Here is a 12,274-nt window from a genome sequence, read left to right as displayed (position 1 = left end):
CCACATAATATTAGCATTACGCAAAAAACGTTGGTTGCAGTGAATCAAAAAGTGAGACAGACGCATAAGACAAATAAGTAACTTCATTGCAACGGCTACAAAGAAACGTAAAGAAAGTAGCCTATTTAATGCAGATTGGACTGATCAGTTTTGCTTCATTCTACCTGGACATGACAATGCTAAGCCAAACTTTCTGTTTGCAAACGGCAAGGTTGCTAACATCAAACGCCATTTTGAAGCAAAACACAGCAGCTTCACTGAAAGAGAGAAAAATAGCTAAACATAAGCAGAAAATAGCTAGCTTAAACTCTACTTATGAGCACTCTGTTATGTTATTCATAAAACGGCTCAAGAAAATGCAACCGCAGCATCTCTGTGTGTGTCGTGGCGTCTCGTACCTGAGGCCGACTCCGAGCTTTGAGGTCTGGTGCTGCTGGAGGAACCGCTCAGTCACCATGAAAAAACAAAACAATATGTGACCGAGTTAATCAAACAAGTACCACGGTCTGATAATAACACAACAACAAGGATTGCTTTTCATGATTTGAACATAAGCAAAGTTGTAGGAATTGTGACAGACGGAGCCACGGCCATGACTGCTTCCTACAGGCTCCGGTAAGCAGGCTTGCTGCCGTCAACCCGGCACGTACATCTTCCCACTGGATCACAATTCAACACAAATCAGTTTTGTGCGCAGGCGTGTGGGACGATGACAGAACCTGTGGAGGCTGGGATGCGGCTTGTCAACTCCAGTCTGAAACTCAGACTTTTTCGGGCTCTGCTGGACTAACCCTAACCTCTGCTGAAGGAAATGTCAGCAGCACACAAGGACTTGTTGTTGCACAAGGCAAGGGCCAGAGAGAGAGAGAGAGAGAGACAGAGACAGAGACAGAGACAGAGACAGACAGACAGGGTGAACTTCAAGACCAATTACGTGTCTTCTTCGGCTGCCTGAAAAGCCAGAAGGCACAAACCTTTCTTGACTTTTCGAATGACAGCAATTCTATGGCAAGTGTGATGTCACATCCCACCTCAACCAGCTCAATTTGACTGGACTTTAGTGGTTCTCAGGCTTGGCGTGCGTGAGGACGTCCCCTTGGGCCGTCCTCAATAATGTTCACAGTAAATAAGTAAATAACCAGCAGAGAACATTCCTGATCAGCCTGATCAGAATGGTGTCACCCAGTATCTCATGACCCCAGTATCTCATGACCCCAGTACCCAGTAATATCACACACTCATTTAGTAGCACACTCGTTTATTTACACATTCTAAAAGTGAAATAGGCCACAGCTTCACATGACGACCCTAACCCTAACCCGAAGAACTGACTACCCCTAACCCTAAGTAGAAGAACTGCTTCAATGTGTTTTCTTTTCTTTTCAACAGAACTGACGACACTTGGACTATTTATTTACATGATAATTCTTCATCGCCCAGGCAACTGAGACACAGGAACAGGAAGTGAGCTCATTTGAAAGATCAGTACTTAGTTGGGTGAGGATCCTAGAGGTCGTCCGACTCTGGGATGTCGGGGGACTGGAAGGGGACGGTGGGGAGGATGAGGGGGGTCCCGTCACAGATCCAGCCCATGGCAGTCCTGTTGAAGTCTGGCCGGGCCGGTCCAGGGGGTGGCAGGGGGGCCTGGGGGGCCTGGGGGAGGGGCAGGTCCAGCACAGCCAGCTGGAAGGTGACCCCTCCAAAACCACCGAAAGGAGTCGCAACCCTGGAGGTCAGAGGTCATGTGGAGTCAGAATTAGGATGTCTGAGGATAGCACCAATAACCCTAACCTGGCCCTAACCCTAACCCTGACCTGGCCCTAACCTGGCCTTAACCCTGACCCTAACCTGGCCTTAACTCTGACCCTAAACTGGCCCTAACCCTGACCTGGCCTTAACCTTGACCTGGCCCTAACCCTGACCTAGTTTTGCACTGTGATGGTAAAGTAGATCAGACTAAACTATAATCTGGAGCCTCTGGTCTGGTTAGTCTTTTGTTAGGGTTAATCTGGGTTAGTCTCTAGTCTTGGGTTTGGGATAGTCTGGTACTAACCTGTTGAAGCTTTTGTAGTCTGGGGCGGGGGGCGTGGCCTCTGGGATGGTTAGGGTTAGGGAGGCGGCCAGGGACGGGTCGCTGATGATAGCCTGTTCCCATGGAGACTGGTAGGATCTGGGGCCTGAAAACACACACCATAGATCACACACACACACACACACACACACACACACGCTTTATCCAAAGCGACTTACAACAAATACATTTGTTTAAGTAAGTGAATCATCATATCCATCAGTCATCATAAGAAAAGAAGATCGGTAGTGACTCTGCAGTCCTGACAGTAGTGGGAAGCTCCTCCCACCAGCGGGGCGCCAGGACAGTGAAAAGCCGTGACCGAGTAGCGCGGCTGCTGTAGAGGCGGCGGTGCCAGGCAGCCAGCCGAGGTGGAAAAGCGGAGTGATCGGGCCGGGGTTAGGGTTAGTACAGGGGTTAGGGTTAGTACAGGGGTGGTTTGGTTAGGGTTAGGGTTAGTACAGGGGTGGTTTGGGGGCTGACCCTTGCTTGCAAGTAGGGGGGGGCTGTTCCCTTTGCCTCCAGGTAGGCGAGCACCAGGGTCTTGAATCCGATGCGAGCTGCTACCGGGAGCCAGTGAAGGGTGCGAAGGAGGGGGGTGATTGAACACTCCAGACGGGCGGCAGTGTTCTGGATGAGCTGCAGAGGTCTGATGGTGGAGGTGGGGAGACCGACCAAGAGTGCGTTGCAGTAGTCCAAGGCGAGAGATCATAAGTGTTTGGACCAAAAGTTGTTGTAGCACAGTGGGTTTGGAAGGAAAGGTGGCAGTGTTGGTGAGAGGTAGAGGGAAAGAGCTGCTTATGTCATCAACCTTCTTTTCAAAGTAGGTGACAAAGTCATCTGCAGACAGGGAGGAGGGAGGAGGGGGAGGAGGTGGGTTGAGGAGTGAGGAAAATGTGGAGAACAGTTTCCTTGGGTCAGAGGATTTTGGAATGGTGGTAAGAAGCTTTAGCAGCTGATGCAGATGAGGTGTAGTTGAGGAGGAGAGAGAGAAGGTTCTTGGTCATCACAGAGGCCAGTTTTTCTCCATTTCGTCTTAGCTGCCCGGAGCCCTATTCTACAAGGTTTCAGACAGCCAGGGAGCGCGAGGAGAGGATCGTGCCGGCCTTGAGACAGAGAGAGTCGAAGGAGGAAAGAGAGGACAGGAGGGTGGAGGAAGCTGCCTCAATGGATAGAAGATAGAAGGATTCAACAGAGGGTTGGGAGGATAAGACAGAGGAAGAGAGAGCGGTGAGGGAGAGGGTACGCAGGTTGTGATGAGAGGACACAGTGTGGGTAGAGACTGACTGGGAAGGGGAGGATTTGAGAGGAAGGGAGAAGGATATAAAATGATGAAACCCGGAAGAGGGGTAACAGTAAGGTTGGAGGTATGGGAGGTTCTGGTGAAGACAAGGTCGAGCTGATTGCCCACCTTATGAGTGGGAGGAGAGTGGAACTTCTCTGACTGGATGTTGAAGTCGCCCAGTAGTGTGAGCAGTGTACCGTCCTCAGGGAAGAAGCTGAGAAGGACCTCCATGTCATCTAAGAAGTCGCCAAGCTGACCTGGGGGACGATAGATAACAACAATGTGAAGTTTGACAGGGGAGGTGACAGAAACAGCATGGAATTCGAAGGTGGATATGGACAGGTGTGACAGCTAAAGGACAGTATGTGACCACTTAGGTGAGATGACGAGTCCTGTTCCTCCTCCTCGACCAGAGAGTCTAGGGGAATAAGAAAAGGAGTAGGCATCAGAGAGGGCTGCCGGAGTAGCTGTGTTATCTGGTGTAATCCATGTCTCTGTGAGAGCAAGGAAGTGGAGAGACATGACGCAGGCATAGGCTGAGATAGCCTCTGCTTTCTGGACCGCTGGCTGGCAGTTCCAAAGTCCTCCTGTGACAGTGAGGTTGTAGTCAGTTGAGCATGGTGGGTAGATTAGATTGGAAGTGTTGCGGGTGGAGGTGTAGCGTCTATGTGTCCTCCTGATGGAGGAAATAACAGGAATGGGGAGAAAGTCCATTGTGATATTTGCCGGTATAGAGATAGAGGGTTAGTGGGAAATATAGGATGTAGGTAGCACTCAATACACTCAGAGTTGTGAAAAAATAATCAATTAGAATAAAAATACTTAGTAGTTTGGCCTTCCTCTCAGGCCTTCCTCGATGGACTCAGGAGGCTGTCGCCCTGCGATCATCACGATATAAATGCAGATTCTGTGATTGCTGATGACTAGCAGGGTAGCAGCCCCTCCCACCTGACGATCAATTAACAACCAGACAGCTTCCCCACTCACTCAATCCCAAATGGATTAGTCCTGGTCCAAGGTGAGCAGGGGTTAAATACCTGGCAGGATAGTGTTTAGGCCCTCCCACTGGAGATTGACAGCACTTCACAGCAATTGGCTTCAAACAGCTGGCTTCCAATAGAAACTAGGTTCCTGAGCTTAAGGCAGGATAGCCACAGCAAAATAAACAGCTACCAGCACACTGACTTTAAACCAGATTAAACTAATTTACTTAGACTGGAGAACAGGCTTCACCACTCACTCAATCCCAAATGTATTAGTGTATTATATTGATATGGGACAGACCTGGTGTGATGCATTCTGGGTTGGGGGGGTTCTCCCCATCATTAACGTCCTCACTGGGAAGTATACTCTGGAAGGAGGGAGGGAGGGAGGGAAGTAAGGAAGGAAGGAAGGAAGGAAGGAAGGAAGGAAGGAAGGAGGGAGGGAAGGAAGGAAGGAAGGAAGTCTTTAATAGATCTGTCAAATGTAGACAAATGTAATATTATTATTAGTGTGACCGACTTGCTATCAAACCCCGGTTGTTATGGCAACTCAAACACGCTAAAGTCATTCGACACTCTGAGTCCCCCCCCCACACACACACACAGAGTCCCCGAAGTGTGTACCATATCTAACTATACTATATTTAAGTGTACTATATTTAAGTATGTACTAACTATACTATATCTAAGTGTACTATATTTAAGTATGTACTACACACACATATTGTACACCCCCCCAACCACCCCCCCCACCCCTCTGCCTCTACCTCCAGGGCATCAGCGTGGGTGAGGGTGGTCTGGGTGGTCTGGGTGGTCTGGGGGGTCTGGGTCTCATAGGTGTATTTCTCTGATCTCTGCTGGCGTATCTTAAACAGGCGAGAGCCCCGATTGGACAGCAGGGAGAGCTCCTCTAGCATGATGTCTTTAGGCGTACACAGCTTCTTCCCCAGGTCCATCCCTGCCACAAGAACACACACACATACGTACACACACACACACACACCAGACCATGTTAGTTCCCCAAATACATATTTCTCCACAATAACTAACGCGGTCTAACATGGTCTAACATGATCTAACAGGGTTTAACACAGTTTAACACGGTCTAAGGCGGTCTAACACAGTCTAACGCGGTCTAACGCGGTCTAACGCGGTCTAACGCAGTCTAACAGGGTTGTAATGGCTTAAAAATACACTTTATTTGGCTCTGTCCTCCCTAGCCTCCCTAACCTCCCCCCTAACGGCCTGAGAAAGACATGATTGTGTTATCAATACCCCCTAACCATAACGCCCCCCCCCCCTCACACACACACACACACACACACACACACAGAAATAGCCGTTTGAGAAGGACACGGACTGGGGGGGTAATGAAACATACCATTCACTTATTTCTGGCTGCTGCTTGAACTCCGGCTCTGGGGCTCCAAGGCCCTGACACCTGATCTCTCTCCACCATGAACCCTAATGCTAACCTCTAACCAAACCATTCAACCCTTCAACTCTAACTCTTCAACCCTAACCCTCTAGCACAGATCAGGACCCCTCTCCTAACCCTAACCCTAACCCCATCCCCATCCACACAGCCACCAGCCCAACTACAGACACTTCACTGCAAGGCTACTCCAGAATGGTCAGGTTACAGGTTGAGAAGCGTGAAGGGTTGGAAAACGCTCTTGTGGACAGATGAGAATATTATGACGAACCACTGGAAATGGCTGACTTGTCTTCAGCAGCAGGAGGAATACTGAAGGGTCCAGAAACATCTTGTCTGCTCCAGTTCTGGACAAGCAAATGCCTCCAAACTCATTGGGTTAGGGTTAGGGTTAGGGTTAGGGTTAGGGTTAGGGTCAAACTCATTGCACGGCGCATCATACAGCAGGATAATGACCCAAAACATACAAGTAGGGAGTTTTTCAGGGCCAAAAAGTAGAAAGTTCTTGACTGTCCAAGTCAGTCTCCAGATTTAAATCCAATTGAACATGCATTTCATTTCCTGATGATAAGATTTTCGGCAAAACACCGTTAAAATAAACAAGTGAAGATGGCTGCAGTCCAGGCCTGGCAGAGCATCACCAGAGAAGACCCCCAGCATCTGGTGGGGTCAATGGGTCGCAGACTTCAGGCTTATTGCATGCAAATGGTGTGTGTGTGTGTGGGGGGGGGGGGGGTCAGAGGTGAACATTGTGTAACTGGAGAGCAGTAACATGATGCTGCCAACAGACATGTTTGCTCTGGAGCACGTGTTGTCACTCACACACACACACACACACACACACACACACACACACACACACACAGACACACACACACACACACACACACACACACACACACACACACACACACTGACATTCAGAACAACTCTTCATCATGACAAATGTAGAAACTTGGTTAACTTAACCCTAACTCAAACCCTAACCCTTAGCATAGTTAGCAGGTTAGGGTTGGATAGGGTTAGGGTTGATTAGGCTCGGGTTAGGGTTGGTTTGGGTTGGTTAGGGTTGGTCAGGGTTGGATAGGGTTAGGGTTGGAGTTGGTTAGGGTTGGTTTGGGTTGGTTAGGGTTGGTCAGGGTTGGATAGGGTTAGGGTTGGAGTTGGTTAGGGTTGGTTAGGGTTGGTTAGGGCTAGGCGTACCTGTGCAGGTGTTGTGGTGGACGTCCTGTGTGTCCGTGAGGAGACGAGGTGTCAAACTGATCTGGTCTTCAAACACGGCTGGACCTCCACTGGCTCTCTGTCCCACCCCGCGGTTACTCCCTCCCTCTCTCTCTCCCTCTCTCTCCCCCTCTCTCCCTCTCTCTCTCTCTCTCTGTCTGTCTCTCTCTCTCTCTGTCTGTCTCTCTCTCGGAATGCAGCTGACATCAAAAGGCTAAATTTAACCTCCAAACACTCAGCCGCTGGAACAAGGGGAGGCTACCAGAGAGAGAAAGGGTAGAATATGGAGGAAGGGAGGGACGGAGGGAGGGAGGAAGGGAGAGAGGGTGCAAATTAATGTTGTCTTTCCAATAAACACCTCACAGACACGTGGTTGAAGGTTTAATGGAAACATTTGTGTACAACAAGGGCGAGGGTTAGGGTAAGGGTTAAACCAAGGATTATCATCAAACAAATCAAAAACCAAACAACACACTTTAGTGATAAAAGTCACAATAACCAACAAAGTGAGAATGTGAAGCGTGTCAAACCAAACAGTGACTTCACAAATGATGAGGAACTTTAAAACACTGTTAACTTTCCAAATGTTCCAGGAACTTGTAGCCAATCACACAGCAAGGATCCATGATGTCACATGGTCTAAAGTGGACTAACATGGTCTATAGTGGTCTAACACGGACAAACGTCGTCTAACATGGTCTAACGTGGTCAAACACGGACTAACATGGTCTAACACGGTCAAACACAGACTAACATGGTCTAACACAGTCTAGAGTGGTCTAACATGGTGTAACACGGTCTAACACAAATTAAAGTGGTCTAACATGGTCTAGAGTGGTCTAACATGGTCTAGAGCGGCCTAACTTGGTCTAACGCTGTCTAACATGGTCTAACATGGTCTAGAGCGGTCTAACTTGGTCTAACATGGTCTAACGTGGTCTAGAGTGGTCTAACTTCGTCTAACTTCGTCTAACATGGTCTAACACGGTCTAACACGGTCTAGCATGGTCTAGAGCGGTCTAACTTGGTCTAGCATGGTCTAGAGTGGTCTAGCACAGTCTAACACGGTCTAACATGGTTGAAACAGCCTGCCAGAGAACCTCAGGGGCTGAAACTCAAAAATTCTTGTTACTGGCTCCTGTTAACTCCTGTTAACCTTCAGTAAGCTACGTTTATCTATCATAAACATAAACATTCAGTATTGTTATCTGTCATAAACTTTCAGTATTGTTATCTGTCATAAACATTCAGTATTGTTATCTGTCATAAACATTCAGTATTGTTGGGTACTTTTCGTGAACTTCTGAACATCTTCTCTTTTGTTTGAGCACACCGTATTGTGACATTAAGGGTTAGGGGTTATCGGTTAGGGTTAAGGGGTCAGGGGTTAATGGTTAGGGTTAAGGGGTTGAGGTGAGGGTTATGGTTCAGAGGTTAGGAGTTAAGGGGTTAGGGTTAGAAGTTAAGGGTTAGGGTCAGGGGTCAGGGTTAAGGGATCAGGGTTAGGGGTTAACGGTTAGGGTTAGAAGTTTAGGGTTAGGGTCAGGGGTCAGGGTGAGGTTATGCAGCTCTGTCCAATGGTAACTCTCCTCCAAGACCCAACCGACTGGGCGGGTCTGAAGGGAGGCCCAATCAGAGAAGGTTTCTCATGGACCATACTGTTCTGCAGGATCTGATTGGCTGGGGAATGAGGATAGTACCCCTGAGTGACAGCGGGGACATCCAATGACATGCTGCGCTTCCATTGTGGGGGCGGTTCTGGCAGAGCCCGGCGCTGGGCGGGGAGAGATGGAGGGAAGGCCTGTTCCACCCAGCCCAGAGGACTCCGGAGGGCTGCCTCCCAGGGGCTGGGGGGCTTAGGGCTGGGGGGCTGGGAGGAGGGCTGGAGGGCCAGGCTGGAGGCCAAAGACCCAGGGGAGGGCTGCACCGGGCTGGACCAGGAGGACAGATGTCTGGGTAGGGAGAGGGAGCAGCTTCGGCCCAGGCCCTGAAGGAAACACACAGACAGAAACACACACACAGGTACCAGTGTTGTAATACAACACAGTGACTGATCAGAAAAATAGGTCATCGTTCCCTTTCTATTACAGTTATTGATCCAAATCAATATTTGTGATTATTATTCCCTCTTTGTTGTGCCTCTCCACCTGGGACACCTCAGAGGTTAATCTGTGTCTGGGAGTTTGAACAAAGGCTTGTTAGACTATTTGAAAACCTTAAGAGAATGACATCATCTCAGTGATATCATCACCATGGTAATATGACATCATCTCAGTGACATCATCACCATGGTAATATGACATCATCTCAGTGACATTGTCAACATGGTAATATGACATCATATCACTGCTGTTCTTTACCTCATAATAGGAATGTGGTCTTGTTATTCTAGCAGTGGAGCTTCTCTTATTGGGACATGTAGTTATCACCTACTAATGTTAGATGACTGGGATCTGTAGTCCTAATATTCATATGACTGAGATCTGTAGTCCTAATGTTCATATGACTAGAATCTGTAGTCCTAATGTTCATATGACTAGAATCTGTAGTCCTAATGTTCATATGACTGGGATCTGTAGTCCTAATGTTCAGATGACTGGAATCTGTAGTCCTAATGTTCATATGAATGGGATCTGTAGTCCTAATGTTCAGATGACTGGAATCTGTAGTCCTAATGTTCATATGACTGGGATCTGTAGTCCTAATGTTCAGATGACTGGGATCTGTAGTCCTAATGATCATATAGAACATATGAAACAATTACTGGAAGTTCTAGATGACTAGAATGTTATTAAAGCAACATTTAGAAAAGATGAGAAATATGAGTGTGGTTGAATAGTCAAAGCAGAGAAAGACACCAAGAACCAGAAGGATACATTTATTAGGATGATGGTGCTGAGGAGGAAGTACAATAGGCCTAGTAGAAGAATACAGGACAGAGGGGCAGACAGACAGACAGACAGACAGACAGACAGACAGACAGACAGACAGGCAGGCAGGCAGGCAGGCAGGCAGACAGACATGCAGGCAGGTAGGCAGGCAGACAGACAGACAGACAGACAGGCAGACAGGCAGGCAGGCAGACAGACAGACAGACAGACAGACAGACAGACAGACAGACAGACAGGATAAAGGCAGAGAGGCCAGAGGCAGCTGTCTGTCTAACAGTTGTTTTCAACCTCAGCAGCTCCTACTGTTCCAGTAAGAACAACAGCTGGTTGACTGGCCACAATTCATCATCAAAATACTAAACTCCACATCGTCAACAACACAATAACAACAAAGATTAAAACAAACCTCCAACCCTCTATTATATACACAGATATAGATATTCTAGATATTATATAGATATTATATAGATACATCTATTCTAGATATTATATAGATATATCTATGAGCAGAGTCCTCTGTTGTAACATCAGTCCATAATGATCCTATTCATATTTCTATCAAACATCTAACTCAAGCGAACCAGTTCTAATCTAAAATAATGGGGGGGAACAGCTGGCTGAGGGAACAGCTGGCTGAGGGAACAGCTGGCTGAGGGAACAGCTGGCTGGGACGGTGTCGGATGCAGACAGTGGGACCAAAAACAACCTCAGCAAAAAATGACTGAACACACATAGCTGCTTCTCCGTGGCCCGTTACCATAGAGACATGTATACATCATGGCCCGTTACCATAGATACATGTATACATCATGGCCCGTTACCATAGATACATGTATACATCATGGCCTGTTACCATAGATACATGTATACATCATGGCCTGTTACCATAGATACATGTATGCACAACATAGTCTCCAACGGAATACGTTTTGGGGGATCGTTTCTGCAGACCAAGAAAATACGGTCTGGGGGATCGTATTATCTGCGAAAGCAGCATTTGACCACCTGTTTGGGCATAAGATACGTCAAAAACTAAACATAGGTTGTGTAAGAGATATGTGAATTCCAACCTGCGTGGCGGTTAGGCAGTATTAGGCATTAACTGAGTGGTTATGGGAAGTTGTCTGGGGAAGGCATTAGCAAATATTAGCATAATCAACAACAATTAGCTAGAATTAGCACAATAAAAAGTAAATAAATGTCCCCAGCATGATTCAAACCAGCAATGTTCGGGTTGCAAGTTGGGCGGTTTCTGCCTCCTGATGTGGTGTTCATCCTTCTGTATTTACCTGTCAGTATAGCTAGATAACACCACCACACAGATCCTATTCTTTGGTCTGCAGAAACGATCCCCCAGAGTGGAATCATTGGAGACTGGAGCTGTGTGTACATCACGGCTTGTTACCATAGATACATGTTGCCATGGATACATCATGGCTTGTTACCATAGGTACATGTTACCACAGATACATCATGGCTTGTTACTAATACTGAAGGACAACCCGCCTCCACTGTTTGGTGTTTCCTGCCGGCTTCCTGGCGGAGAACTTTGGACGAGGAGCCATATGACCTCGAGGGAAGGGGGAGGGGCTAGACTGGTGGAAGGAGCTAGTTGGTAGTGATGGCTGGTGGGAGGAGCTAGTAGGTAGTGGTGGTTGGTGGGAGGAGCTAGTTGGTAGTGATGGCTGGTGGGAGGAGCTAGTAGGTAGTGGTGGTTGGTGGGAGGAGCTAGTTGGTAGTGATGGTTGGTGGGAAGAGCTAGTAGGTAATGATGGTTGGTGGGAGGAGCTAGTTGGTAGTGATGGTTGGTAGGAGGAGGAGACACTCACCGCTCCAGGGGACTTAACGGGGGCTAGGGGCCTGGGGTGTCTACCTGTGGGGGGGTTAAAGGAGGCTAGGGGCCTGGGGTGTCTACCTGGGGGGTGGTTGTGAGTCCACTGAGAAGAGGAGGCTGGGGTGGTGGTGGGGGCAGAACCTGCTTCAGCACCAACTGTGTAGGAGAAGAGGGAGGAGTCCAGATGGTTGGGTCGTTGCTTCATCAGGTCCAGGGAGGTGAGATGTCTGGAGGGGGAGCGAGGGGGGGGAGTCTTAGGGCTCATTGAGGGAGGCTGCTTAGCGGCGGCGGGGGGGTAGAAGGGGGTTAGAAGGGGGTTGTAGGAGAGGGGAGGGGGGGCCCGCACATTGGGGGAATACCTCCAGGTACTGGGGAGGGAGGAGGTGGGGGGGGAGGGGGGGGGGGAGGGGGACTTGACTTGGTTGGCCTGAACCGTGTCTGCGTCCACTACAAACCTCTCCATACGGGTCTGCCTCTGGGCAAACAGCTCCACCCCTCTCCCTCTGAGGGGGTGATCCTCAGCTGCCAGGCCCCCTGCAGCAGTAGGGAGGGAG

At 48.6% G+C, this 12,274-nt stretch overlaps 1 protein-coding gene across 1 annotated transcript; it reads right to left on the bottom strand.

Annotated features, from left to right (window-relative positions):
* Positions 1-1,506: 1,506 nt before the first annotated feature.
* Positions 1,507-5,295, bottom strand: myoz2b (myozenin 2b; the record flags this gene model as incomplete). The annotated part of the gene is made up of 4 exons (XM_083692763.1): positions 1,507-1,726; positions 2,054-2,177; positions 4,641-4,707; positions 5,107-5,295. The coding sequence occupies 4 exons, from the start codon at positions 5,293-5,295 to the stop codon at positions 1,507-1,509; spliced, it is 600 nt and encodes a 199-aa protein (XP_083548889.1).
* Between the last annotated feature and the right edge of the window lie 6,979 nt (positions 5,296-12,274).

The sequence above is a fragment of the Argentina silus genome (genome assembly GCF_951799395.1).
Source record: "Argentina silus genome assembly, chromosome: 21".
Taxonomy (NCBI): domain Eukaryota; kingdom Metazoa; phylum Chordata; class Actinopteri; order Argentiniformes; family Argentinidae; genus Argentina; species Argentina silus.
Note: the sequence above shows the minus strand (reverse complement) of the source record. Positions and strands in the feature narration are given on the sequence as shown.